This window comes from Falco peregrinus, chromosome 13, assembly GCF_023634155.1.
Source record: "Falco peregrinus isolate bFalPer1 chromosome 13, bFalPer1.pri, whole genome shotgun sequence".
Lineage (NCBI taxonomy): Eukaryota > Metazoa > Chordata > Aves > Falconiformes > Falconidae > Falco > Falco peregrinus.
Window position 1 is genome coordinate 13,264,537 of NC_073733.1, and position 27,727 is coordinate 13,292,263.

At 55.6% G+C, this 27,727-nt stretch overlaps 5 protein-coding genes across 10 annotated transcripts in view; 3 read left to right on the plus strand and 2 right to left on the minus strand.

The window, feature by feature from the left end:
• Window positions 1-44: 44 nt before the first annotated feature.
• On the plus strand, window positions 45-1,488 carry TIMM8A (translocase of inner mitochondrial membrane 8A). Its single transcript, XM_055817720.1, has 2 exons — window positions 45-263; window positions 674-1,488. Exons 1-2 carry the CDS (start codon window positions 141-143, stop codon window positions 833-835), a joined length of 285 nt encoding a protein of 94 aa, XP_055673695.1. The 5' UTR covers window positions 45-140; the 3' UTR covers window positions 836-1,488.
• Window positions 1,489-2,380: 892 nt separating this feature from the next.
• LOC101917289 (magnesium transporter NIPA2-like) lies at window positions 2,381-6,933 on the minus strand. Its single transcript, XM_055817719.1, has 5 exons — window positions 6,711-6,933; window positions 6,177-6,233; window positions 5,383-5,473; window positions 5,084-5,244; window positions 2,381-3,737 (listed from the first exon to the last, which is right to left on the minus strand). The coding sequence occupies exons 1-5, from the start codon at window positions 6,847-6,849 to the stop codon at window positions 3,103-3,105; spliced, it is 1,083 nt and encodes a 360-aa protein (XP_055673694.1). The 5' UTR covers window positions 6,850-6,933; the 3' UTR covers window positions 2,381-3,102.
• Window positions 6,934-6,956: 23 nt separating this feature from the next.
• On the plus strand, window positions 6,957-12,547 carry TAF7L (TATA-box binding protein associated factor 7 like). The gene is made up of 11 exons (XM_013299536.3): window positions 6,957-7,207; window positions 7,825-7,903; window positions 8,067-8,200; window positions 8,589-8,715; window positions 8,930-8,988; window positions 10,002-10,074; window positions 10,420-10,536; window positions 10,736-10,924; window positions 11,026-11,138; window positions 11,442-11,501; window positions 12,100-12,547. Exons 1-11 carry the CDS (start codon window positions 7,142-7,144, stop codon window positions 12,142-12,144), a joined length of 1,062 nt encoding a protein of 353 aa, XP_013154990.2. The 5' UTR covers window positions 6,957-7,141; the 3' UTR covers window positions 12,145-12,547.
• Window positions 12,548-12,833: 286 nt separating this feature from the next.
• LOC101917108 (aryl-hydrocarbon-interacting protein-like 1) lies at window positions 12,834-16,987 on the plus strand. Of its 3 annotated transcripts, XM_055817716.1 has the most exons (7): window positions 12,834-13,224; window positions 13,941-14,120; window positions 14,329-14,517; window positions 14,595-14,771; window positions 14,903-15,044; window positions 15,532-16,160; window positions 16,221-16,987. In XM_055817716.1, the coding sequence occupies exons 1-7, from the start codon at window positions 13,129-13,131 to the stop codon at window positions 16,722-16,724; spliced, it is 1,917 nt and encodes a 638-aa protein (XP_055673691.1). In that variant the 5' UTR covers window positions 12,834-13,128; the 3' UTR covers window positions 16,725-16,987. The 3 variants fall into 3 exon arrangements, with proteins under 3 accessions (XP_055673691.1, XP_027643228.2, XP_027643227.2); XM_027787427.2 differs by having other exon boundaries at window positions 13,959-14,120; window positions 15,532-16,987; XM_027787426.2 differs by having other exon boundaries at window positions 12,835-13,224; window positions 15,532-16,984.
• Window positions 16,988-17,390: 403 nt separating this feature from the next.
• Window positions 17,391-27,727, minus strand: part of DRP2 (dystrophin related protein 2) — a 34,800-nt gene continuing 24,463 nt past the window's right edge. For 3 of the 4 annotated variants that reach the window (XM_027787422.2, XM_027787424.2, XM_027787423.2), the window contains 12 exons: window positions 26,859-27,060; window positions 26,570-26,655; window positions 25,668-25,825; window positions 25,363-25,529; window positions 24,938-25,049; window positions 24,412-24,548; window positions 24,068-24,133; window positions 22,626-22,691; window positions 22,225-22,368; window positions 21,327-21,564; window positions 21,074-21,194; window positions 17,391-20,918 (listed from right to left, as the gene is read on the minus strand). In XM_027787422.2, the coding sequence (XP_027643223.2) occupies window positions 20,785-20,918; window positions 21,074-21,194; window positions 21,327-21,564; window positions 22,225-22,368; window positions 22,626-22,691; window positions 24,068-24,133; window positions 24,412-24,548; window positions 24,938-25,049; window positions 25,363-25,529; window positions 25,668-25,825; window positions 26,570-26,655; window positions 26,859-27,060 (1,631 nt within the window). In that variant the 3' untranslated portion in view covers window positions 17,391-20,784. The remainder of the gene's footprint in view (window positions 20,919-21,073; window positions 21,195-21,326; window positions 21,565-22,224; window positions 22,369-22,625; window positions 22,692-24,067; window positions 24,134-24,411; window positions 24,549-24,937; window positions 25,050-25,362; window positions 25,530-25,667; window positions 25,826-26,569; window positions 26,656-26,858; window positions 27,061-27,727) is intronic. The other variant, XM_055817714.1, reaches the window with a different exon arrangement.

Sequence of the window (27,727 nt, forward strand, 5' to 3'; positions counted from 1 at the left end):
GCCCCACCCTGGCCCCGCCCCGGCGGCGCGGGGAGCACGCGCAGTGCGGCGGAAGGGGCGGGCCCGGCGCAGGCGCGGCGGCGGCGCGGCGCGGCACGTGAAGGTCGCGGCGCGGCGGTACCGGTAATACCGGTCGCGGGATGGACGCGCCGTCCGCCGCCGGGCTGGGCGGTGCCGACCCCCAGCTCCAGCGTTTCATCGAGGTGGAGACGCAGAAGCAGCGCTTCCAGCAGCTGGTGCACCAGATGACCGAGCTCTGCTGGGTACGGGCGAGCGGCGGGCTGGGCCGCCGGCTCCGGTGACCGAGGGCGGGGGGGGAAGGCGGGGTGATGTGGGGCGGGTGGGCTGGGACGTCGCGCTGCCCCTTACGCCCGGGGGGAGGAGGGAGATGAGGACAAAACGGGGCCGCCGTGGGAGCCGTTCCCTGCCCCGGTGATCCCCGGGGTAGGGCGGGTTCTCGGGGGAGGCCGGGAGGAGCCCCGGCTGGGGCTGGGGGCTAGGTGCGCCCGGGAGGGTGGGCTTCCCGAGGGAGGGTGGGCTTCCCGAGGGAGGGTGGGCTTCCCGAGGGAGGGTGATGCCGGTGTGCTGGAAAAGCCCGGGAGGCATGGCCCTGGGTGTGTGGGGTGTGTGCCGCCTGCCCCGGGACCGACGGCCCCCCCCCCGCTGTGTGCAGGAGAAGTGCATGGACAAGCCGGGTCCAAAGCTGGACAGCCGGGCCGAGACCTGCTTCGTCAACTGCGTGGAGCGCTTCATCGACACCAGCCAGTTCATCCTGAACCGGCTGGAGCAGACGCAGAAGTCCAAGTCGGCCTTCTCGGAGAGCTTGTCCGACTGAGCAGGACCCGCGCCCCGGGGGACACCAGCCAGCCCCCTGCGAGGCCAGGCCCTCCGCCGCGCCGGCTCCTGGCCGCTCTGCAGCCTCAGTGAGCCAGGATCAGTTCTGGGGTTTAGGATTTAATTCAATGCCAGTCTCGGGGAAGTTGCAGCCAGATGAGAGCCCACGACAGAGGCACGGCCACTCCGCTGCGGGGTGACGTGCTGCTCGCAGCCGTCTTTGTGCTAGGACTCTGGGGCTACCAGTGCTATGCAGGGAGAGTTTGGAACGCACCCACTCAGCTGAACGGAGGAGTGGCGACACTTGCATCGCGGGATGCTCCTAGCGCTGATGTGAATCTCGGCTCTGGGCGAGGCTAGCCTGCAACCGCTGCCTTAAACTGTGCTGTACAAAACGAACCCTCCTGGGCAGATGCTAGCAAGCCCTGCAGGTGCCATTGCTGCACAAGTCCGGTACAGGTACCCTTAGAAAGAAGTGCTTGTTGGGCACAGTGATCATCCCAGGCAGTGTCACCACTGCAAAATACTTTCAGGCTTCCATAGGTAAATCATTCATGTGGCCAAAATTTTCAAATTGCATCACTACTCTGTCAGTACTGACTTGCTCCCTTAACTGCTTTCCCCTGGTCAATGTAATAAATATTAACTGGGTCATTTTTTAACACAAGATTCTGCTTTATTCAGGTATATGACCACTGAGAACTGAAAGTCTGGCATTCTTGTCACTCCCCTTCCTTCCCAGTGATCCTGTTTATTGCAAAATTAGTAGGGAATGGGCATAATTGTCTTCTGGCTAGAAGGTCTGCTGGGAATTCTGATTTGTTGCTCAATTAATTTGGTCCCATAAACTTATTTCTGAGAGAGGCTGTGGCCTTTCCTCCTCTTCCCCAAGGGTTAACAGGTCCTACTGTCCTGTAAAGGAGTAGTTTCTTTAGGGAGACTAAATGCAGGAAATAAGTAACCAGCTACTTGAAACCTAATGCATCTTTACCTGTGGAGATCACTGGAGGGAGGCCTACGGCTGTGTCTTCTGAACTCTGCCCCCAGGACACAGGGAGGAGCTTTTAACTGGAAACTACTGATCCACCCTCTGGAACAGCAGCATAGCTTTTCATTTCAGCCATGTTTACGTACAGGGTGGCTCTGGGAACCCTGGAGTGACCCATTGACAGTGGCTTAGAGCTCTACACAGGAACCTGGTAAAGCAGTTCTGCACATGTCCATTGGCCAAGGGTGACTGTACAGGGTGAGTTCCTAACATGAGTAGCATGTAGCCAGCAGCCTTCCCGGGAACAAATTCAGGATGTGTTAAACAGAGCTGTGCAGATACTAACCCACATAAGTGAGGACACAGCTGTCTAGTTATCTTTCAGAAACTTACCTCAATAGCTAAGGACTCTTAGGGTACTCCTGTTCCCAGAGTAAGCAATTCCCTCTCCTGTCCCTATCTTGAGTTTCTTTTGAGCATCCACATGGTTCTTCCTACCCCCCGTAATCCTTCGGCACTGGCCCAGCTCTCGGTACAAATGTATCACTAGCCACTTGCTAACCGAACAAACTGTTTTTTAATAGAATACAGTAAGCAGGTGCTTCATGAACCTGCACAGCAGATGTTGCATGAAGAGGTTGATCCCTCTGTAAGAGTCCCAGCAGCATGTGGCAGCACCATTGAAGTTTTCCAATTTTGGCTGTATTCTGTTCTTGGATGTGAATCTGTAAATAAATTCTAGCAGAGTGAGCAAAACAAATACTTGATAGAGGAGTTTTTGAATTAATATTCTGGCTATGTCATTTTTAAAGCCATACATCCATGTTCTCTCCGTAATCTTAGCACCATGTTAGATTATTTTGTAACTGTTAATCTTCTGAGTATATTTTTTAAAAATGCTGTGAGGCCTCCCCAAATGCATGGTCTTTCCGTTCAGTAAGGGTTAGCACTGTGTTAGTGCTGCAGGCCTCTGCGCAGCCAAAGCCAGTATCCTGATGAGGGCAGATCAATTCTTCATGTAAAAGAACAGTGAAGAGGCACCAGATCCTGGGAACTGGGTAGTTCCCAGGGCTCCTGTCTGTAAGTGCAGGAGGCTGCTGTCCCCGTCAGCCTCCTGGCAGTGGCAGGTCACCCATCTCACACCTACCTGGGGCAGGTAGATGGTAACTGCCAACTCCTGCTAGTGCAGCCCGAGCTAGCAGCAGCTGAGGCAGCATGTTCAACCTTTCAGCGAAGCTGCTCAGCAGTGGGAGCAGAAAGCCAGCAGTTCAGAGGCTTCCTCACATGCCTTCACCTTCCTCCTTCTCTTCCTCCTCCGCACTTTGACAGCCTTTGTCCTCAGAGGGCAGAAGAGGCTGGTGCTGGTATGACTGATGTCTGTCTGTGCTCCTCCACGAGGTGTGCAGGTCTGCCCTACCTTGCTGCAGGAAGAGGGGCAGGAGGTCAGGGGTGAAGGGCACGTCCCTGAAGGCGTGTAGGAGAAAGATGCCAGATACAATGGTGAGGAAGCCGCTGATGGTGCTGATGATGTTGTCTAGCACCATGTGTTGCCACTCCTTGAAGAGGATGGCAGAGCACATCATGACTGCTGTGGTGAACAGCACGTAGTAAATGGGTGTGACCACAGATGTGTTGAAGATGTCCAAGGCTTTGTTCAGGTAGTTGATCTGGACGCTGATGCAGATCACCAGGCACACCAGGAGCACCCAGCCTAGTGGTTCTTTCAGGACTGGCTTCCCGGAAAAGAGTTCTTTCAGGGCAATTCCCAAACCTTTGACGCAGGACACAGAAAGCGAGCCGATGGCAGAGCAGACCAAAACATAAACCAGAACGTTGCTCTGCCCGTAACGGGGTCCAGCCACAAAGATAAGCAGAAGGGAGCTCACCAGGACACACAGAGCAAATACAATGAATCCTTGGGGAAAGAAGAATTAAAGAGCTCTATCAGAGAACAGTAGCACCAGTGACAGATATAACTGAACAGCAAGTAGAGATGGAAGATGGTGGCTAACTGCCCCATCAGTCTTATCTTTTTAGGCTTCCCCTGTAGGGACTGGGGTTAGAAGCAGAGTTGGAAGCTCCAGCCTGAGCAAAGCTGCAGAGTCCACAGCAGCTCTTGACAGTGGTGATCACAGCACCACCCCACAAGTCAGCCTGTCGGGGGATACAGCCATCCATGCTAGGAGGGGTAGGGGCATAGCCAGGCTCTGCGGCACTAGCAGAGGTTGGGGGCTCGTTGATCAGGAAGATGAGGGCGCACAGCTCTGCAAGAGGCCCAGGAGGGTGGCAGAAGGCTTGGGAAGCCCTAGCTAAACTCTGCGAGCTGTGGTGGGATAAAGAGGAAAGTGCCACATCACAGGACTGTGAGGCCCTGCCAGACTGCTTCCTCTCATGAGCAGCAGCATCTGCCTGCTGCCTGCTTTGGTCTTCTCCCCGTGCTTCATTCATCCATCCCCTTTGCTTATTCTGCCACTCATACCATTGCCCAGATCATATCCTTGCAACCTGATTCATCCTCTTAACATAAGTATCAGGACTACTTGATCTTGGGTGCAACTTCTTGAATTGCTCCTTCATCTTTGCTTTGAGGTTCTTCTTCACTTTTCTCTGTCTTCCCTCAGCCACACCACTGGCCACCGTGGTGTACAGGAATTCCCTCTCCTATCCCAGCACTGCCACAGGCCAACCCCTTCTGCTGACAGCTGATTCCCATGCTTTTCACTTTTTGCATCTATACTTCATAGAACATACGAGGAAAGCACACTTGGTAACTGTTAATGACCCAAGTTCTCATCCTTGCTTCAGCGCAGACCCAGTGACTGGGGAGTGTCACCCAGACTCCCTCTCTGCAAAGTGGAGTTCTTTCATCTGCTTTTCATCTACATCTTTCATCTCCTTTTTTCATCTGGGGTCAAGAGCGTGTCCTAAAAAGCCATTCTGAGGCTGACGTGTCCCCCTATGTTTTGAGCTACTTAATAAGGTGTAAATCCTCTGAGCACATGTGTTAAATGCTGTTTTGACACCAGTCTTTCACATTTAGAGTGTGGAGACCCCAGCCTTTTCCCACCACAGGAGGCAACCCACAAGCTATCCTGGACACAAGGGAATGTTTCCTCCACTGCTAGGCAGAACAAGGAACAGTTCAAGTACTGTTTAGTTCAGTCCTTCCCAATATAGCCAAGTTGTATCCTACCTTCTACTGTCATTTCCAAGCCTGAAGTTGATGTGATAAAAAAGTAAAAAACCCTTTTATTTAAGTACCTGGATCTTTCAGCTTCTCTGCCATTGACTCCAGGCTGGAAACCTCTTCTTCCTGTGGAGCATGGATCACCATCACCGTGGAGCCCAGGATACTCAAGATGCAGCCAATCTTCCCATGAATATTCAGCTGCTCATTCAGGAAGGCAGAAGACAGAACTGCACTGAAAGAAGCAAAAAACCCCAAAACCAATTAGGCCAAGAGATGGAGTGCCTGAGGGAAGCGACAGAGGAAAGCAGAGCAACTGCTTTCACTCCTGCGGGGTGGTAGGTGAGGTAAGAGTGTTTCTGAGGCTGCTTACCTAACAAGGACACTTAGAGCACCCAGTGGAGTTACCAGCGTTGCAGGGGCAAAGGCATAGGCAGCAAAATTTGCTGCTTCTCCAACTCCCACTGCAAGAGAAACCGTCAGGTGAGCATCAAAGCAGAAGGAGTTCAGCATAATACAATTTTGAGTGCAGTCAGAAGAGAAGCCTCAGTTTCCCCCAAGCATCCTGTGTTTCTCTAAGGTATGTTGTGCAACCAGGAAAGAACAGCACCAGCAAGAACAAGCAGAAGCCTGATACGAGTTCTCTTGGGAAGAGAAGACTTGTAGTTACGCATGGTGATCCTTAGCCACGTGTGACTGTGCAGCTGAGCAGTAACTACAGAAAAGTATTTCCATAATGTTCTCAAAGCTGAAAGGAGTTTTGACCAGTTTCGTATTTCTAAGCCATATTCTTCTCCTGGAACAGCTTTTACAGACTTCTAAAGGTTAATAACCAATTGTATTTGATTTAATGTTGAAAAGTGTAAAACAGAACTTCTAAAATTGCTGTAGCACTAGGCCCACGGTGCTGGATGTGCTGTTAAAATTCCATTATCTAGGCAGGCCATTTCAGAAGCACTTAATCCAACCCAGTCAGACAGCTCCTCAGCTCTTATTTAGCAGTGAAGGCTGGTAACGCATGAGACTTCAGAATATTTTAGAGTTACAATTCAATCAACAACATCCTCAGACACAGATCAAAATCAAGCAATCAAACAACAATCGTAATAATAAAACAGGACTGAGACTGGAAACAAATGCACGTACAGTGTCAGAGCGGGTACTTACTGCACAGCAGCCCTGCCCACCAAAGCCATTCTTGCAGGTACGCGTGGCCTCCTTGCCCTAAGTAAGGAAGAAATAACAAGAAACCTCATATAAAGCCACGCAAAAGGCACCTCGCCCTGTCAGAACTGCCTCGGAAAAGCAAGTGGGAGCAGCCTGAGCGCTACGTGCGAGGCTGCCATGGGTCTGCCCGCCTCGTCAGCCGCTGGCCGGGCCCAGCCGTGGGCAAGCGCTGGTTCCCGTACCCCAAAAGCAAAGGTTTCAGCCCCGGTTCTCCTGCGTTCGGAAGGCGGCGCGGGCGGCTCTGCAGAGCTTTGCTGGCCACGGCCGGCAACCCCCGCGGGAAAGCCCCACAAGCGAGCGGGTGGGCGCCAAGGCCCGGCGTGCCCGGTGGGGGCTGCCGCGGCCTGCAGCGACAGTGACGGCGGCAGCGCGGGGCTGGCCGCCAGCGGCCCGGGCCGGGCTGACGGGCCGCCCCCGCCGCTCAGCCCAAGCCCCCCGCCCCGCTCCGCCCCCCCGGCCCGGGGCCCGCGGTACCTGCCCTGGCGCGGCCGCGGCGGCACAAGCGGAGCAGTCCCTTCTTCTTGAGGATGAAGCTGCCGCCGATGAAGGCGCTGGAGGCCAGGGCCAGCCCCAGCCCCACGTAGAAGCCGGCCCGCCCTGCCGCGGCCGCCATGGCAGCGCCGCCGCTTCCGGTGCGCCGCCAACAGCCTTCCCCGGCGCCGGGCGGGCGGAGCGGGGCGGGCGCACCGGGCCAGGCTTCCGTGCGCGGCAGCGGCGGGGCCGGGGTGTCCGTGAGCGGCCGGGCGGGCCCTGCCCGGGCTGGAACCGCGGCGGCAGCGCGGCCCCGGGAGGCCCCAGCGGCCCCGGCCCTGTGGGGACGCCCGGCCCTGCGGCTGGGGTTACCTTGCAGGAGCCTCTCGGCAGCGAGGTGACCGCGTCGCGTTGTGCGAGCCGGAGAAGGCGGGATGAGTAAGAGCAAGGACGATGCTCCGCATGAGCTGGAGAGCCAGTTCGTGCTGCGGCTGCCGCCGGTAAGGGCCGGGGGCAGCGGGCCGTGTCACAGGCCGCGCCGGCGGGTACCGGGCTGAGGAGGGGCTGGCAGGGGGCCTGAGGCGAGGAGGGGGAGACATCTGCGGCCTGGGCAGCCTAGGGCCACCCGTTTGGGCAGATTTTCCATGGCCTCCGCTTGGGAGGAGCGGCTGCACACAGAGCAGGAAGCTTGGAAGACAACTGAGAGGGTTAGGGAGGAAAGTTGTGCAAGTCCAGAGCTTTGGCGGGTGCTGGGTCTTCAGGTGCCGTGGCCGTCGGCACAGGTGATGCTATGTGTTAGGTGCTTAAAGTGAGCCTGTCCTGCTGAGAGCCCGAGGGGAGCTGTGACAGCCCCCCGAGCTGTGGCCCGCTGGCAGGGTGCCTGTGGCAGCCCCTCACCCCACCGCACTGTCGCAGGGGGTGAAGGGCACTGGGAGCAGCGGAGCCACAGGGTTAACGCATGATGTTGGGAGAAGGGTACAATCTTCACTGACCCTTACATTGTTTTTCTGCATCGGGATGGCAGGGGGTTTAAAGCTGGGTAGGTTGAACAGAAGCCTTAAGTGGTTTTCAGGGAAAGCGCACGCTGTCCTGATGTAAGTCTGTCCAACCTTCCCAGGAATATGCCTCCACTGTGCGGCGGGCAGTACAGTCCGGGAATGTCAACTTGAAGGACAGGCTTACCATTGAGCTACACGGTGAGTGAGCGGCATTGGGGCATCTTAAAACTCCTCTTGACTGTCCACAAGTGAAACTGTGCAATTTGCATGCATTTTCCTGTGAAATTCCCTCTGCCCAGGAATGTATTGCTCAGTTTAATTGTTGAGTAACCGCAGTAACCTGTCCCGTGGCTTTCCGCAGCGGATGGGCGCCATGGGATTGTCCGTGTAGACCGGGTGCCGCTGGCAGCCAAGCTGGTGGATCTGCCTTGCATCATTGAGAGCTTAAAAACCATTGACAAGAAAACCTTCTATAAAACAGCGGATATTTGCCAGGTATGGGCTCTCCTTGCCTGCCCCAACAGCTTGATTCCTTGCTCCCCTCTCCAGGAAAACCCTTCTACACTTTGGCAGCTAGACACTCTGTGTAATGGGGCAAATTTCTGTATTCTCACAGTATTAGCAGTTTAAAATTCCCCACTCAGCTTGGTGTTCAGAAATCCTGTTTCTGAAGCATGAAATGTGATGGTCCTTGTAACAGCTTAACTGCTGCTGTTAGATATAAACTGAGCTGAGCATGAAACGTTGTGGTTTTCATATCCCATGCCCATCAATCCCTTTGGCTCACAACATGCAGTGGGCATCACTATTCATTTTCCAGAAAAGCTTTCACATCCTTTTGTTCTTATGAAAAGCACCCTTTGTGTTTTTGTGGGGATTCCAGATGCTTGTTTGCACTGTGGATGGTGATCTCTATCCGCCTTTGGAAGAGCAAACTGTGAGCACTGACCCCAAGGCAAACAAGAAGAAGGACAAGGACAGGGAGAAGAAGTTCATCTGGAACCATGGCAGTGAGTATAGAAGCTGTGCCAGAGCCCTCCATCCCATCATCCCAGTGTCCTCACAGCTGTGCAGGGGGGGCATTCACCACTGCCGTATTCCAGCTGTGCTGCTGCTCTGTTTTCAGTGCGCTCTCTGTTCCTGAAGGGAGCATCTCCCTTTTGGCACGCAGCTCTCCTATTAGACCGTCTGTCTGACATGTGCAATCTGTTTCCTCTGTCACAGTAACTCTTCCCCTGAAAAACGTACGGAAGAGACGGTTCCGGAAGACAGCTAAGAAAAAGGTGAGTTGCTTCTCACACAGGTGCAGGTGCAATAACTAAGGGATAGGAAGGCAGAGACATTAGAGCTGTAACTGTCTATTAGTCCAGAAAACATGGAACTTCTTGACATTGCTTCACATATTTCTGTGCCTGAGATGAGGATGAAGGGAGGGTAATGGATTTAAATGCTTCTTTGGGTGCTTCCTCCATGTTTTCCAAGATGCTTCTGAAGGGAGTATCCTCTGTGCAGAGAACTGCTGGACTCTATTCCTGCTGCTGCCTTGCCATAGCATATCTCATCCTGCTCATAGAGAAGAAAGGAAAACTTGCATGGAAATGAGGCATCACTCATTCTTGTTTTCCCAGCTGAAATCTTCTCTCTATGCAGGGCCTGTTCTCTTCCCCAACAAGCAACACTACAAATAGAATAACTGTCATTTCAGCTGAGGGAGTGACAACAGATGGAGCTCAGATACTGTCTCTGTGCATATGCACAAGCCAGGCAAAGCGTTGGGGAGACGCAGCACCATGAGGCTTGGAAGACTTGTTCTTCTCTGCTTTGCAGTTTCTGAGAACAGGATGAAGTGCTATTTTGCATGACATTTGAGAAACAGATTACTTGAGACATTCTTACAGACTGTAGGAGAAGTTTGATGTCACTGCATTAAGATTTCTGGCCAATTTAAAAGTGAAAAATGAAACCTTCTTTTGAGTGGGATGGGAAGGAGTTGAGTTGACCATCCATCAGGAAACAGCACCTCAAGGACTTTCTGCATACACATGGAAAGTCTTATTTCATAAGTAGTGTAAGTAGAAAAGTGAGAGAATACAACCCACCAAGCAGCTCTGTACAAAAAAGATAGATTGCTTTCTGGAGGTGCATAAATCACTTTCAGAGTAAGCATGAGCAAAGGCTGAGCAGAAAGCATAAGAGAAGAGAGGCTTGAAGTAGGGCTGTGGAGGGTTGGAGTTGACCAGCAGCACGCACAAGGCATTTAACAATGTCTCTGTTCTCTTTCCCCTCTCTGGCCCAGTATATTGAGTCTCCTGATGTGGAAAAAGAGGTGAAGCGTCTCCTGAGTACAGATGCTGAAGCTGTCAGTGTTCGTATCCTTTTAGGAGAAAAAGCGTTCCAGCTGGGGACAAGAGACAAGGAGATAAGCACACAAGAGGAACTGAAGTTTTGGAGCTTCATCTTTGCCTTGTTCAAAGCTCATTGTTTCTTCATAGTGACTTACCTTGCAGACTATACTGAGCAGGAACTTCAGTAACAGCAGGGGGTTATGTTACTGAACCACAAAAGGGGGCTGGGGTGTTCATCCTGAGTATTCCTAGCTGCAGGGCCAGGCTTGTTGGAGGGGCAGTGATCTCCTGGAGTTTTTAGCATTCTTTTGTTGTACTGCATCTTTCATGTTCTTCTTTTTCCCTTAACTTGTCTGTTCCTGCTCTCAGGCTGGGAAGTCATTGCTGAAGATGAAACAAAAGAAGTAGACAACCATGGTTCTCTCACCAGCCTGGACATTTCCTCCCCAGGGATGGCGGGACATAAGCAAGGCCATGGCTCCTCAGGTGCAATGGGGAAGGCTGTTGTTTTCTTTCTAGCCACTAAGTAATCAGTTGGGTCCATTCTGTCTGGGGTAAGCCCTAACCAGAGTGAAGGAGAGAGGGTGTTGAGACAGGCACCCCATACTGACATGGTCCCTGGCAGGCAAAGGGTGCTAGTAGGTCATCAGCTGTGTTTTTCCTCTTCCCTTTTGCACCCTCCTAGAACATGATGAACTGCGGGAGATATTTAATGACATCAGCAGCAGCAGCGAAGATGAAGATGAGAGGGATCATCATGATGACGAAGACCTGAACATCATGGACACTGAGGAGGACTTGGAGAGGCAGCTGCAGGACAAGTTGAATGAGTCTGATGGGCAGCAACAGGAGAATGAAGGGTCCAACCAGATAGGTGAGTGGGTGGCAGAGCACAGCAGAACCACTGGGGTGCTAAGCAGGCTGTGCTGCCCAGCTCTGCTGCCGCTCTGGGTCTGAGCTCACTCTCTCTTCCAGTCACGGGGATCCAGAAACAGATTGACAACCTGAAAAGTAAACTCCAGGAGACCCAGGACAGGAGGAAGCGTCAGGAAGATCTCATCATGAAAGTGGAGAACCTAGCCCTCAAGGTGAGAGCTCTCTAGGGGTCTTTTCAAGTCTTCTGCTTAGCACTGGTTTGCCATTAGATTCAGCAGACTGATTCAGCTGCTGCCCTGGAAAAACCAGAGGCATTTGCCTGCTAGGTTAAAAATAATTGTGGTGTGACCGTACACACTCAGTGTTTCCCCATGGAGGCAAAACAATCCATAAAACTGCAGGAGATAAGGGACTGGCAGTGCAACTTGGGGCTTGCTGCACCATTTAACATGTGCCAGCACCCATTCAGCTGAGAATACACTGGTAACTGTGGTCTGGCATATTTGTCTCTGCAGACCCGTCTCCAGGCTGTGCTGGATGAGTTCAAGCAGCAGGAAGAGCGAGAGAAGCAGCAGGTGAGGAAAATCCCACAGTGGAGTGAGAAGTACTGGGGCACAACACGGTTCTAGGCTTGGCCTCTGAGAAAGTTTCCTGAATCTTGTGCACCAGATTCCTTGAACCCCAGTATTACGGGTCACATGTGGATGTACCTCGTCTGTAGTTGCATGGAGCTTCCTGAGGGATGAGGTGTAGGAACTGCGGTTGATTGCAGCTTTCCTTCTGGAGGAGCAGTAAGCCAAGACATTTCTAGTCAGCAGTCCAAGGCTGCTAGGATTGCTGCCTGGGGTAAAACATGACACAGAAACCCACTAGCACCCATATACAAGGAAGGCAGTAGCTGTAGGATCTTGGCAGGTTCCCTGCCTAAGCGGTCTGCTGAGTTTCAACCTGGTACCAAGGCAGGAGGTTCCCACTCCCAGGTTCCTGTTGTGTGGCTTCACCTTGTGAAGCTGACTTCTGTCCCAGAGGTACCCAGGCACAGCTCCCCGCGATGTACAGGCAAAGCAACCACTAGTGCAGGTGGGAAGGTGTGCAGAAACACAGAAGTGCTTGGGTTGGAGCTGCCAGGAGCCCCAGCCGTGCCTTACTGTAATGCCTCGCTCCCTTTTCCAGATGATGTCCCTGCAGGAGCAGCTGGAGTCCCTCATGGAGAAGTGAAAAGTGAGCCTTTGTACCCGTGAGCAGAGCTGGAAGTGGTGTTCATCTGCCATGCTCAAATCTTTGCTCTAGTCACACACCTTTGCTGCCAGATGTGCTGCTGGGCAGTGCTAGAGGCTCTGTGTCCAGAGCTGCTCTTGCTTATGTTGTCCTGGGCTTGGCTGGTGGAACTAAAGGATTGTAAAGGATCATCGTGCCTGTGAGAGTAGCCAAAATACTGGGTTTACAGTAAATATTCAGCACCATTCTCCCACGGGGGTTTGCTTTTCCCTGGGACAGTGCAGTGCAGCTTTCTGCATCTTACTGACTCTTGGATTTGGTAGCCTTGTAGGAACTTGTTCTTGTGTTTGAGGAATGCTTGTGTCTGCAAACGAGACTCAATAAAGTACCATTTCCAGCCCTGGTCTGTTCCTCCATGGTCTCTGGAGCACAGACTAGCGTTGCCTCCTGCCCGGTTATGCCTGACCGCATACGCAGCCCCTGGCTTGTTCTCACACCAGCATTGCGGGGCTCCTTTGCTGAAATGCTCCATGCATGGCTGGGTCAAAGGGAGACTGTGTGTGAAGGGGACCCCGTGACCTGTCATTCTGTAGAAGGAACAAGGCGCTCCTGATCAGGGGGTTTCTTTTTCTTTAATTCCTCACAGACTAGGCAGGCAAATCCCAGATTAACCTGGCAGGGTGGAAAGAGGATTAGAAAGGCAGTTCCAGAATGTGACAGAAGGTACCACGGGCTTCAGTGAGGGTGTGCCACGGCAGGACACCTCTCTTTGCAACCCGGAGGGCAGGAGAAGGGGAGAAGGCTTCCAAGCTCTGCCTCCAGCACGGAAGGCAAAAGGCCAGTGGCACCCCTGGGAGATGACATGTGTGTCCAGATAGTCAAGAAAGGGGGATACCCCGAGGAAGACGTGGAGCTCGGGAAGGGCCAGAGTGCACCTGTGTGCATGTGCCTGTGACCTGCTCCTGGGGGCCAGCAGGAGCAGCCATGGAGGAAACCTACCTGCTGAATGTGGAAGGGGTCAAGAAGAAGATTCTGCATGGAGGCCAGGGGGAACTGCCGAAGCTGCAGGATGGGAGCAAGGTAAGTCACCTTGGTTGTTAAACCAGAGCCCTAGAGAGGAGCGGGTCTGACACCGCCATCCCTGCCCATTAGAGTTAGTCCTTGATCAAAAGCCAAGCTCCAGGTCTGTGGTATGGGGAGGTGCCATCTCCAGGAGATCCCTCACAAGGAGGTTGCGGGACAGGCTGTTTTGGGCATAGGCAGCTACACTGTCCTCACAGTGACAGCTGGCGTTGCCCACTGCCTTCACCTTGCATTGGTGCTGTTACCCGGCTCCTGCCTCTGTCCCGGTGCCATCAGAGCTCAGCAGCCACGATGGGGTGCTAGAAATCTGCCTTTCCTGACATGTCAAACAGGAGTGAGAGGTGCCAACGGGGAGCTCTTGAGGGTTTCTGAGATTCCCTAGCCTGTGGGTATGAGCAGATCAGCGTGGGTTCTGCCAGGTCCTGGTGCGTGCTGTGGGAGCTGTCTGTACTGGGTTATAAAGGGGGATCCAAAGAGAGCAGCAAGAGACAGCACTGATGGGCGTTAAGACGCTCCACCATCTGCTTGCTGTCTAAGGCAAGTGGGTAGGAGGCACAATCTCCTGCTGCAGATGGAGAGCTGCCAATCAAACCAGCGTGTCGCTGAGAGCAGGCTTGGCCCTGCATCCTGGCCTCGTGGCAGAGGGATTTGGGGATGGAGGGCTCTCACTGCGCTGCCTGCCCCAGCTCAACACTGAGCTTTCTCCGGGGCAGATCACCTTCCACTTCCAGACGCTGAAGGATGACTTTGAGCGAACAGTGATCGACGACAGCCGGGAAGCTGGCATCCCCATGGAGATCATCGTGGGCAAGATGTTCAAGCTGGAGATCTGGGAGACGCTGCTCAGCTCCATGAGAGCCGGGGAGGTGGCCGAGTTCTGGTGTGACACCATCGTGAGTGAGGGGCCCACGGGTGCCCACTCCCCTCCTTTCTGTAGAGCCAGGGCATAGTACCATGCACCCCAGAGATGCTCCAGCCTTGCCTAGTGCAAGCACAGGGGGAACAGGTGTCACTTAGTCATGGCACCAGAGGGGCTGCCCCAGAGGAGAGGGGTGCAGGCTGGCCTCATGCAGCTGAGTGGGGTGCTCCCCCTCCTTGCAGCACACAGGGATGTATGCCCTGGTGTCCAGGGGCATGCGGAGGATTGCGGAGGGCCGGGACCCCCTGGAAGGGCAGAAGCACCGCTGCGGCATGGGCAACATGTTTGACTACCACAGCACAGGCTATGATGACCTGGATGAGCTGCAGCGGACACCGCAGCCCCTCATCTTCATCATGGAGTTGTTCCGGGTAAGGAGGAGAGGCAGGGATGGCTGCCAGCGCAGGGGTGGCCAGGGCAGGCAGCTCAGCTCCTGCTGCCCATGCAGGTGGAGGAGCCCTCAGCATACAAGCGTGACACTTGGGCCATGAGCAAGGAGGAAAAGCTGATGGCAGTGCCTGTGCTGCACAAAGAGGGCAACCGCCTTGTCCTCCTCAAGGAGTTTGGGCAGGCAGCAGCAAAGTACCAGGAGGCTGTCATCTGCCTGAGGAACCTCCAGGCCAAGGTGAGCAGGACCTGGCCACCTCCTGTCAACCCAGCCTGATGTTTTGCAGCAAAGCACTCCCCTGTGGGCCCTGGGTGTGCAGGAGGGGATGGCCACAGCTGTGAACTACTCTCTGTGGCTTCCTGGGGCAGGAGAAGCCTTGGGAGGATGGATGGCTGAAGCTGGAGAACCTAGTCACGCCACTGGTGCTCAACTACTGCCAGTGCCAGCTAGAGCTGGGCGAGTACTACGAGGTGCTGGAACACACGACAGAGCTTCTCCAGAAACACAATGGTACCTGTGCCCTGCATCCCATGCTCCCCTGGGGCCTCTGTCTTCTAGGTCCCCCATCCATGACAATGCTCATCCCACATCCCTCTGCCTGTGATGGTACCTATGTCACCTGGATCCCCATGTCCACTGCAGCACCTGTGTCCCAGGTCCCCCTGCCCATATCCCTGGGTCCCCCAACCCATGATGGTACCTGCACCCTGTGTCCTCTAGGTGCCCCTGCCCATGATGTTGTCCCATATCATTTAGATCCACCTTGCCCATGATGATCCCTGCACCTCATGTCACCTGGTGCCCCACAGGGGTACGTGCACGGCCCAGGTCCCCCTGCCCCTGATGGTACTCCCACCTACAACCGAGTCCACCCCATGTTCCCCTGCCTCTGATGGTACCTGTGCTCCAGGGCCCCTGGGTTCCCAGGGTCCCCAGCTCCTGTGGCTGGTCGCCCTGAGCTGCAGGACCCCTACTGGGGGCTCTCCTCTCCCGGCAGACAATGCCAAGGCCTATTTCAAGCGGGCGAAGGCCCACGCTGCTGTCTGGAATGAGCGGGAGGCACGGGAGGACTTCCTGCGGGTGGCTCACCTTGACCCTTCCATGGCAGCCGCCGTGAAGAAGGAGCTGAAGCAGCTCGGGGAGAGGATGAGGAAGAAGCATGTGGAGGATCGGAAGCGCTACCAGGGGCTTTTCCAGGGGCCACAGGCCAGCAAAGGGCAGGAGAGCGGGAAGGTGGGTGGTGAGGTGATGCTGCAGGAAGAAGCACCCCAGGGTGAGGTTGGGGTCCTGGAGACCCCTGGGCAGGGGGAGCAGGGTGCTGAGACCAAAGAAGCAAAACAGCCATGGGCAAACCAAGGAACCCCTAGGGCTGGGAGTGAAGGTGCAGTGCCAGGAGGAGAAGCAGCCCAGGGACAACCTGCGGGGATGGAGTTGGGAGCAAGGGATGGGCTAGGGGAAGAAGCAAACCTGGGCACCTGTGGGACAAAGCCAGAGAGCTGGGAAGCAGAGGAGGAAGATGAGAAAAAGAAAGAGGGGGAAGAGAGGCAGAAGGTGGAGGATGAAGAAAAAGAGGAGAGGCAGGACAAAGAAAAGGTAGAGGCGGTGGAAGAGGAAGAAGAGGAGAAGGTGGAGGAAGAAGAAAAAGAGGAGAGGGAGGATGAGGAGATGGTAGAAGAGGTGGAGAAGGAGGAAAAAGAGGAGACGGTAGAAGAGGTGGAGAAGGAGGAAAAAGAGGAGACGGTAGAGGATGAAGAAAAAGAGGCGAGGAAGGATGAAAGCATAGAGGAGAAAGTGGAGGAGGACAAAGAGGAAAAGAGCCCAGCAGCAGAGGTGCAGAAGGAGGAAGAAGAGGAGGTGGAGGATGAAGAAGAAGAGGAGAGGGAGGATGAGAATGCAGAGGAGGAGAAAGTGGAGGAAGATGAAGTGGAAAAGAGCCCAGCCACAGAGGGGGAGAGGCTGGCTGTAGGGCAGTGTGGGGCAGCAGCGGGGACAGGGGCAGCAGGACTTGGGTGGGGGCTGGAGTGGGGAGCCAGTGGGGCAGAGGGAGCTGTCACAGGGAGCACGGCTGGGGCAGAGGGACAGGAGCACCCCCCTGCCCCATTGCAGCCAGGGAAAGCGGTGATGCACCCCCGGGGCAATGCGGCGAGAGCAGAGCTTGAGGCCACGACCCTGGGGCACAGCCAGCCCTGAGCAGGGCTGGTTACCGCAGCATGGGGGAAAGGCTGCCGGGCTGCTAGCAAGCAGGCACAGCACAGGCAAGAGGGCTGCTGGACCCTGAGAGGGAGCGCCAGGGCTGGGGACTGTCCCCGCAGTGACACGGGAACAACGCTACCTTCACCCCACCGCCAGCACCCTGGCCCCACTGCGCAGCAGTGCCTGCTGCCTCCCTGCCCTGCCTCATCAGCTCCAGCGCCTTTCAGCTGGGTCCCGCTGAGCTTTGCTGGCTCAGAAATAAAAGCTCTTCCCTGGCAACATGTACTGGATTTGTTCCTGGACGTGACCGGCTTCCCTGATGACAGCCCATAGCTCCTGCCTTGCCCTGGAGCCCACAGTGCAGGGATGGGGATGGAGCATTTTGCTCTACCCATGAGAGGGGGATTTAAAGAGGCTGCATTTCACCCCCATTTGAGCTCCTGAACCTCTCCCACGTGAGACCTGTCCCTCTATGTCCCTGCAGTAGCACCGTGTCAGGCCTTTGCCCAGCACCGCCAGCCCTTCCAGACAGCACTGAGAGCAAGTCCAGCCCTACAGGTCCCTGTCCTGGGCAGGCTTCTCCCCAGCGGAGGCTGGGCTGTACCCTGTGTGGTGGGGAGGGCCCGAGGCCCCCTGGCCTTGCCCCAGGGTAGTCCTCAGCTGAGTCCCTCATGTGCCACAGAGACACACGGGCAGCGCTTGGAGCACGCGCCTCTGGGCGCTGGAGACCTGATGGGGCTCCAGGGAGAAAGCACGGAGGGAGAGGGCTGCCTGCCCAGCATCCCACTGCTGCCTACACCCTTCCTGGGGCTGAAGGATTTCCTACAGCAGAAGTTCCCAGGCAAGGAAGAGGGACTGTCCCCACACAGCTCCTTTCCCAGCCCCCAGGCTGCTGTGTGGCCCTGAGCAGACCTTACTGGAAGAAGATGAAGATGGTGCTCAGGAGACACACCTGTGTCTGGGGAGCCCAGAGCTTTGGTCACAGCTTCTGCTCTGCCTTGAATGGCGTGGACAGTCAGGGTGATACAAGGGACAGGGACATCCATGTCCCAGCAGCCCTGCAGGAGCGATGCCAAGATGGCACAGTGCTGGGAGCTGCCCTGACTCAGCCGAGGTGCATGGATAGAAGAGGCCAGAGCACCAATCCAGGTCTCAGTATCAATACAAATTTATTCTCTTTCCAGAGCAGAGATTGCATGAAGCAGCAAGGACAGCAGCACCACAGTACATGGTTACCAGAGCGTTAGCCAGCCTGCTCCCCTCCCTGCCACATCCTGGCTCCCAAACACAGCCTGAGCACCCAGCCTGGCCGCCGCTGCTCCCTGCCCTGGCACTGGGACCAGCAGCTCTGCCCTCATCCTGCCTTTTCCTTCCTCCAGCTCCCCCCAGGCTGGGTACTCCTGACCTCACGCTCAGGCCAAAACTCCGCTCCTCCCCACACTCCCCCCATCCTGCCACTGGGATTACAGGGGGTCCAGCCAGGTCTTGCAGGCTGGCACATGGTCCCTCACCATGGTCACACAAGCAGCCTGACACAGAACATGCTTACAGCCAGCCTAACGCCAATGCCACTGTTACTGCACTCCTGCTGCTCACCCTGGTGTGAGAGGGGGGCGGCAAGGACAGCAGCCCGTGCCACTGTTAATGGACACTGCAGCACAAGACCCCAGACACCTGGCTGTAAGGCTCACACCATCTCATCCCCGGTGTGGGCACTGCTTTGCACCTCTGCCAGCACACTGACCGCACAGCCGTGTGCCCCCACACGCTGCCTTGGTTTGGATGTCCCCAAACAGCTCACCACCACATCCCGTCACAGCCAGCGACAACAGCCCCGTTCCTGTCCTCACAGCAAACCCTGTTTTGGGCAGGATGCTGCTTCTTCACACCTGCATGCAGCCCTGCCTGTGCCCTGCCCTGCCCTGCGAGCTCAGGAACCTCTTCCCTCCGCAGCCCTTGGCCCCAGAGCACCGGGGCAGTCTCAGCCTCTGCTCTGGGGCACCCCATGGCACATGACTCTACCTCCTTCTCGACATAACACAGCATGAGACAGACAGCCCGAGGGAGCCTTTGGGACCAGGAGCCACCACTGAGCTACCCTGCCACCTTTGAAGAACAGCCTCCCCCACTGCCCAGTGGGACTCACCTGCTTCCAACGAGTGGCTCCAGCCCCTCAGCCCAGCTCAAATTGGGGGACAGCAGCAGGGAAGCTGATCCTTGAGGGTGGCAAGGAGGTGCCCTGTGTGTCCTGCTGCCTGCCCACACCACTATGCTCCTGCATCACAGCCCAACATCCTGGTGGCTCCAGGGCTGGAGAAACCCCTTCGTGCAGCACTGTGGGGATGGGCAGCTGCAGGAGCTGAGGCTTCCCAGGGATGGAGCCAGGCGCAGGCAAGACAGGCTCTCTGTGCCATGGCAAAGGCACAGCTCCCCAGGAGATCAGACAGGATGGTACCTGCTGCCAGCCCAGCCCTCCACTGAGCTCCCCTCACAGCAGCCCTGCTCCCAGGCAGCATCAGCAATGGGGAAGGTGCTGGTCCCCATGGGAGCAGATGCTGGGCTGGACTGAAAGTGAAGGGCAGCTACACTTACAGTATTAGAATTTAATGGAGTGAGTCCATGAGAGTATTTAAGTACAGAATATATATATAATATATATAGAAATATATGCAAATTAAATGATAAGGCTCTGTTATAAAGACCCTCTCAAGATAAGGCTACTAGCTGGGCTGAAGCTCTAACATGGACTCATCCCTACCCCATAACCTCGCAGCCTCTCCCCACCAGATGGTATGTGCCTGTCTGGCTGCAGAGCCCTGGGTGGCAGAGTTCAATCTGTAAGGCTGGCAGCTGGATGCTATTAGAAAGAGTTCTTTTAAAAACTGTGTGGCTCCAGGAGTGCTTGTGTGCTGATACAGGAGGCCCCTGGACACAACTGAGGAGGAGCAGGATGCTGAGCTCTGCATCCCCCGAGGGCTGCGGCAGCAGCCCATGGGTGCTGAGGAGACAGGCAGTTTTCACAGCTTCAGTTCTTCCTTCTGAACCTTTCCACCCAGGCTTGGATGCTGTGGCCGAGTGGCCGAGCCAGCCTCCTGAGGAGTCCACAGTCCTGCTCCTGCATGACCTATGATCCCCTGAGATCTTCTGGAGCTGGCAAGCATCCTGCGTGACCAGCTTGGAGGAAGTCTGTGCAAGGTCTGCTGCAGCACAGGGAGCATGGCAGGGAGAGGAGGGGGAGGAAAGCAGCTGGTTAGGAAAAGCCTCTGGCTCACAGGAGGTGTTAGATAAGGGAGGTCATACCTGAAAAAGAAATGGAGAGGTCAGAAAAATAGGACCTGGAGCCACCTGGTTAGCATGGACTTGCTGCAGAGCCAGCATACTGCTCAGGAATAGCAGAAAGTGGGTAAGGGTCTCCATGGGCAGAGAGGGAAGGTCTCCCCTGCCTTGTGTTAGTGCTGGCACCAAGCAATGTCTCCTCCCGGCATGCACACGGGCAGCCTGGGCGCGGGACTGAGGGCTGCTCGCAGGCTGGAGCACAGAGGGACAGCAGAAAGAGCAACACCAAAACCCACTGGGTGAGCGGAGTGCCGTTCACCGTGCATCCCCCAGTCCCCACCCCTGTGGGGAAGGGCTGTCCATGAGCAGGTAGGAGAGCTGGCACTATTGCTTCCATTTCAACAGGTAACTGGGGCCTCAACCTCTCTTGGAGAGGGGTCTGGACAGGGACAAAGCAAGGAGGTGGCTCAAAGAGATCGCTGCAAACTCAGTGGTGGCAGGTCTGTCCATCTTCGCAGCGGGGAGCCCCGCAGGGTGCAGGATCCCAAGGAGGGGAAGAGGCTGCCTTGCAGCTCGTCTGGGGGAATCTAGTTGGTCCGTACTCTTGGCAGCTCTGATGGTCTCTCCTTGTAGGTGCAAACCCGCCTCCTCATTCTCTGTGCCCAGGGCACACACCAGTCCTAGCAGCGCCGCAGCATAGCTCTTGGCTGTAGGCACTACAGGCGATCAGTGGTCGCAGGGAAGCTGGGATCGGGGCAGGGCTCCGTGGGGCAAAACCTCATCAGAGGAAGCAGGAAGAGGCCAGAGAGGGGGATTTCACTCTAGTACCTCGAGAGTTGGGGAAGGCGCTGCGCAGCTTCTCCATGATGTCTTCCAGGCACACACTGACTTCCTGGGTTTTGGCTTCCACCTCATCTGTAGCGGGAAAGAGGAGAGGGGTTGGGGTGGTGATCAGGCTCTCTGGGCATCCAGCTCGAAGGCCACCATCTCTGCAGGGTGGGCACAGGCAGCTCCCTGCAGCATTGAACCAAGGGACTGGGGCGAGAGCTCAGCCCAACCCCAACCCTCACCTGCAGCTCTAGTGTCAGGGGTGCTGTGCTCTTTCTCCTTTGCCTGGCTGCCTTCAGACTGATGTGGAGATGAAGCCAAGGAAGAGGCTGCTGACCCGTTGGCATTGGTCTCTGCTGGAGGCTGGAGAGAGGAGGAGGATTGTCATGATCCTCTGTCCTCGTCCTCCCCTGCTTCTGACCATCCCTTTCTGCCACTGCCCCAGCTCTGTTACGGCAAAGCCCACCCCAAGGATCCTCGCTATGGGAAGAATACCTGCAACAGCAGCTCCCTCAGTCGGTGCAGCTGGGACTCCAGCTGCTTGTTGTGGTCCTCCAGGATCTGCATGCGGGTCTCCAGGCGGCTCTTGTGCTGCCGAAGGATTCGTGCCTCTGCCAGGAGCTCATCATTACGTGGGTCTTGCACTGATTCAGGAGAGCCTGTAGCCAAGGTTGGAGACTCTACCGCCTCATCATGCTGCCATTTCAAACGCCTCAGCTCTCCCTGGAGGATCCTGCAAGATAGCCTAGGTCAGCATCACCACTCTCCTTTCTAGAGACTGCTGGAAACACCCGACAGCTGCATACTGGGGATGGCCCATGACTCAGAGACAAAACACCCCTGGAGGCTTTGCCACGTGTGAAGCTTGAGGACCAGCACACTCCTGGACTTTGTCCCTGCACGGCAGGGTGGCCTGCCTGCAGCCCTAGGTGACTACAGAGACATGCAACTGCTCCCTAAGAGGCTGAGAACCTAAGGGCAGGGAAAGCATGTCCTCCTGAGCTGATCTGCCTTGCCTAGAGCCTCACCTCACGTGGTCCAGGGCAGCACCACCACTGTTTGCAGGGGCTCAGCGACAAGGGAGACAGTAGTGCCCTGGGGTCACTTCAGCCAGTTTGGGGTTCAGGAGGGGAACAGGTTCTGGTGACAGGGGCAGAAACATTTAGGGAACAGAGTCTTCTCCCTTCCTCAGACAGCACACCCTCACTGAGTGCTCCCATGAAGGTTTTAGGGCTCCAGTGTAGACACCCTCTAAACAAGCCCACCCAGCTTCTCCAGTCCCCACCTCCAGCCCCAGCAGCTACCCCTGGCTCCACTCTGATCTCTACCAGGCTTCTCCAGTCCCTTCCCCTTAGGCTATAAAGCCCACTTTCAGAGCTGCCCATGCTCCTACCTGTTTTCATCCTCTAAGTGGGCCAGGATTCGCTCCAGCTCTCCCTTGTCATCCATGTTGAGGCTTCCTGGAACCTGCTGGCTGCCCCCAGGCTCTCTGTCGGTGATGGGGCTGGAATGGCGCAGCAGGTACTGGTCCTCATCCCTGTGGCAGCAGGTGGAGAAACACCTTAGTAAGGAACATCAGTCTCACGGGAGTTGCATGCCCTTGGGGAAGGACAGTTTGGAGGAAGGTGATTTCATATGGGAGCTTTTTTTGGCTGCTCCAGCTCTAGAGCTCAGAGCTCAGACTCAAAGAAGCTGGGAAGGAAAACATTTCTGTGCCCTGCCTAGGCAGCGATGGAGCCACAGAAGCCCTGACTCCGCAAGAAGCAAGGAGAAGGGAAAGGGGGCAGAACTCACAGGCTATCGTCAGGGGACAGGCTGTCACTGAAGAAGGAACAATTCTGGCTTTCCATCTCTGCAAGCCTGGAGGAAAGAGAAACAGGTTTGAGATATGGTCAGAGACAGCCCGAATGTCTCTTCGTGCACCCTACTTACAGCAGCCCCCACAAGACCCCTCTCTGACAGGGCTCCCAGCTGGCCTGCACCAGTCTGCCCCTCTTTACAGGCTCTAGAGAGTTTTGCCTTTTTATAAAACAAAGACACTGCTGCTCTGGGGTGACAGTCTCTGGAATAAAAGAGCTGCTGCCATGCAGCTGGCTCAGCCTCCCCTCGCATAAGCAAAGCAAAGGGGTGAAAGGATACCAGCTCCAGGCTAGGGTCTGAGCTACAGGCTCCCCGTGCTCCTCAGGTCCCTGCTCTGCCTGGACCCGTGGCGAGGGCAGAGGCATTACAAACCACAATGCAGCAGCAATGGCAAGCGTGCAAACGGCACTGGTGAGCACGCAAGCAGAGCAAGACACTGAGGGATCTGCCTGGTGACAATCCAACCAGCAGCTCAAACTGGGAAGAGCAGGAAGGTACATGAAGGCCACTTCATCACTAGGAAGCTGTCCTGGTCTCAGCTGGGATAGAGTTAATATTTTTCTTATAGCTGGTGCAGTGCTGCGGTTTGGATTTGGTGTGAGAACCATGTTAGTAGCACACTGATGGTTTTAGTTGTTGCTACATAAGGTTTAAACTAAGTCAAGGACTTTTCAGTTTCTCAGGCCCTGCCAGCGAGAGGGCTGGAGCGGCACAGGAAACTGGGAGGGGACACAGCCAGGACAGCTGACCTGAACTGGCCACAGGGATATTCCGTACCGCAGAAAGTCATGCTCAGTATATGAACTGGGGGGAGCTGGCTGTGGCCTGTCAGTTGCTGCTCGCGTACTGGCTGGGCATCCGTCAGTGGGAGATGAGCAACTGTATTGTGCATCACTTGTTCTTTCTCCCCTCCCTTTGGGTTTTGTTCTTCTCCCCTTCTCCCTCCTTTTCATGATAATTGTTACTATTAATACTATTGGTTTGGTGGGATTTCTCCTATTTTAACTATTAAATTGTTCTTATCTCAACCTTCAAGTTTTACATTCCTTTCCAATTCTTCTCATCTTGGAGGGGGCAGGGAGTGAGTGAACGGCTGCGTGGTACTTAGTTTCTGGCTGGGGGTTAAACCATGACAGACGTCTGCTGTCAAATGAATGGTGTCTGCTACCAACTTGTGTGGCATCAGCCGTGGCCCAGGCAGGTTTGCCTGGCGCTGCAGCTGCCTCTTCCCAACGGCAGAGCCAGGCAGTATGCTGGGAAGCGTGGAGGGGGGTGCAGGCAGCAGGAGCTCACCGTACATCTGCCCCAAAACCCCTCCACACCCATCGGAGTTATGCTCCATGCCCTGGTGTGACAGTGGTGCCCAGTGGTGATACCTGCTGGCAAAGTGCTCGATCCGGGAGTGGGTATCGGCATGTGGTAACATCGGGGAGGAGGCTGGTCTGGAAGAGATGCACAGTGGTCAGCAAGGCTTGGCTGTCCTCACTCAGAGTTAGGAGCTAGAAAAGGCTGCCCTGGTCTCACCTGGGCTGAGAAGAGCCAGGGACAGGCTGGAAAGAGAGGCTGAAATATCTGCTTCTCCAAGAACTAGGTGCCATATCACCCCCAAAGCAAGTGCCCCATTCAGCCCTCCCACAGGAGCCCTGTCTCACAGCTGAGATGCTGCTTCCATCTGTGGAGCCCACGTATCAGGCAGGGTTGAAAGACACAGCCAACTCACGTCTCTGAGAAGTCAGCCTCCAGTATGGACTGGACGGGCAGGTAACCTCTCTGTGGGTGCTTGCTGAAGTACTGCTTGGACCGAAACTTGTTCTTCAGTGTTGTGGCAAAGTCTCTCATGTTCTCGCTGGATGTGGTCTGCAGAGACACAAACATTACCAAGGTGTTGCTTAATGAAAAGGGGGGATCACAGGGCAGCATCCGCAGGAAAGAGGTCTCTTCAGTCTGGGCACAAGCTCCACAGAGGAGGCAGACACAAGTGAGGAAGCAAGGAGGGCATGGCAGCTCTGTCAGCCTGGCATGGGGCCTGGCACAAGCCAAGCTGGGCACTGGTGCATGCCATGCATCCCGCTCTCCCTGAGCCCCAAACCAGCAGGGACACAGGCAACTCCCAGCATGTGGACGGGAACAAAACCATACAAGGGATCTACTTCTGGGGCTGCACCAGCCTAAACACTGCCAGGCTGCTGGTTTCAACAGGGACCTGCTCTGAGTCAAGGCCCTCCCAGCCCAGCCCAGCCCCATACCGGGGTGTAGTACTCCATAATGGGGTAGTGCAGCTTGTTGCCCTTGCTGGCTCGCCCGGTGAGGAAGCAAGTCTGGCAGATATCCACATTGAACTGCTTCAGACTCCGATACCTGGAGAGGTCGAGAGGCCATAGGGAGGCAGAGTCAGCAAAACCACATCATTTTGGAGCCCAAGAATTGCTCAGCAGGGGACAGAGGTGGTCTGTGTTGCTCTTGCACCCCAGTGAACCCACAGTGCTGATAGCTGAAGCCCCCAGAAAAGCATCCTGCTCCTTCCCCTTTGCTGGCACCGGGTCCGACCTGCCCAAAACACTGCTGCTGCAGAGCTCTAGGTTCCCCCAACAGCACAGAGCAAATTCAGCTCTCTCCTGCAGGTCATCATGCACTTTGCCTGGGGGCCAAGGTCTCATATCACAATGCCTACCTGAAGCCCTTGATGGGGCACTGCCGGCAAACAGAGCACTTGGTCTGGTGCTTCACCTGCTCAGCCATGGTCACCCGGTGCAGCACAGCCAGCCACACCATGGACTGTGGCTCCAGGTTGGCCCACTCAAGGAACTGGGACACCTCGATGGTGGGCTTCCCGTTGCTCTGGGGAGGGGAGAGGAAGCAGCTGCTCAGGGCTGGGATCCAGCTGTGATGGGGTGCAAGCTCCTCACCACCTCTGGGAGCCTCTCCCCAGCACGGCTGCTGCAGAGGGGATAGCACGGGCCACAGCACCCTACTCACAAAGCGGAAGCAGCTGCGGATGCTGGGCTCCACATTGCTGCCCCCAAACGCTGCCACCTCTCCCAGCTGGCGTGGGACCTGGATGGCCTCGTGGAGCAGGACGCCAAGGTGCCGCTGGTCACAGAATCCCCCAGCATTTGCCACTTGGCTGAAGAGATCTGCCAGCAGGACAGACACACAGCCCCATTAGAGACACAGCTGATGCCCCAGCACACCAGGCAGGACACAGGCACGTGTGGATCAGACTGGGGGCCCCACCACCTGTCTCCAGCAGGGAGCTCAAAAAAGAGGGAAAAACTGAGCTATGGTTAAGTAACCTTTACCAGTATCCTTCCAGCTCCCAATAACCAGGAGTTTAGAGTCTTCTTGAGGCAGAGGTTACATATTATCACTTCTTTAGCAGCCACAGCTGGTCTGTCCGCTATCAATCTGCCCATACCCTTTTTTTAACCCTTGGGGTGCTTCCTGTGCTATCCCCTCCACAGTATCCCACAGCAAAGACTACCATGGTTAAAACACAGTGAGGAATGGGGCTTCCTTTAATTTGCCTGAAACCTACTTCCCAGGCTTGCACCCCCAGGTTTTTTCTTTCTGGGAAGCACTGGATAACTGTTGCCTCTTTGCCTTCTCTGCGCTGTTCCTTACAGTGAGTGCCATGCAAGCAAGATCACCGCAGCACCAGTCAGTCTACCAAAAAGCCCCCTAATTTAGGCAGCGTAGGCCTGGGGAGGGAATGGGGGGGAGGAAGGGAGGGGTGGCAACGTAGGCAGATTAGTCACTGCAAGAAAGCTGTTTCTCTGCTCTTCCTGGGAAGAGAAGGGCTAAGCAAGGAAAGAAAAGCACTCCTGCTTTCCCCAGGTTACTCTACACCAGGCCCTGGGGGAGGGAGACGGGGGACTCACACTGAAACTTCTCCTTGACTTCTGTCCCACACAGACATGCAATACCCGTCTTGAAGGAGAGAGCCCTCATCTTCCCACTGCGGCCACTGCAAGGCAAGATATTGCACAGGTTTGCAAATGTTTTGGAGGCTTTTTTATGCAGGGGATCAGCAAGGCAAGCCCATGCCAGGCAGCCCCCTCGCTAGTGGCCAGGACCTTTTTGCAGCACTGCCAGCTGGAAGAACACCACAGAGGTTTCCTTCCAAGCACAGCAGCCCTACAGCTCAGGAGGACACCTAGGGACCGGTACCTGTCAAAGACATTCAGCAGCCAGTTGAGACTCATGTCCACACAGAGTGGCACGTTCACCAGGATGCCCCGCTGCTCCTCCAGCCTCTCGTAGAGGGTGGTCAGGCAGTGGATGACCTCAACCACGTCCATTGCGCGGTCACTGGGCTGCAGGTCGTGCTCATTGAAGATTTCCAAGGCTGTGGCCAGGGTCACCATGTCCACTGCACAGAAAGCACAGGCGGAGCGATCAGAGGCAAAGAGGAACATGGGAGAGGTAAGAACTAAGAAGAGGGAGATGCAGCCCTGCCTTGCCTTGGAGCTGTCTCAGCCCCACTGCAGCAGGGAAGATGCTGGCAGGGTGGGCAGAGCTCCCAGAATTGCTCTCCCACCTGCAAACCCCTCCAAAAACACCCACATCACCTATAAAGTCAATTTGAGCCACTTCTGTGTGGTGGTCTGTGTGACCTTCCTTCCCTGTTGCTGCAGCCAGCCATGGCCAGGAAAATGCTGCCCGTGAAAGGCTCTGTGCGGAGCCACCGGTGCCCAGAGCCAGCCTCCGCACATGTCATGTCCCTGCGGGGCTGGCACAGGGAGGTGAGGGGGCACAGAGCCACACAGACCCCACGAGCAGTTACCCTGAGGTGGAGCAGTCCTGTCTGCAGCTCTGACCTGCAGCAGGTGCCAAGGCACAAACCTGAAATGGGGTGAGGACGGGGTGGGCTGCCCTGGTTACCCTGCATTCAGATTGCTATGGCTGCAGGTTGTACGTGCTACCATGTTTAGCAGCCAGCAATCTTTCTTTTCCTTAAAGTCTTTCCACTTCTGAGATCATTTATGTTCTCAGTGCTCAGGGGATCATGTGCCATTTCCACACTGTAACTTCACCCT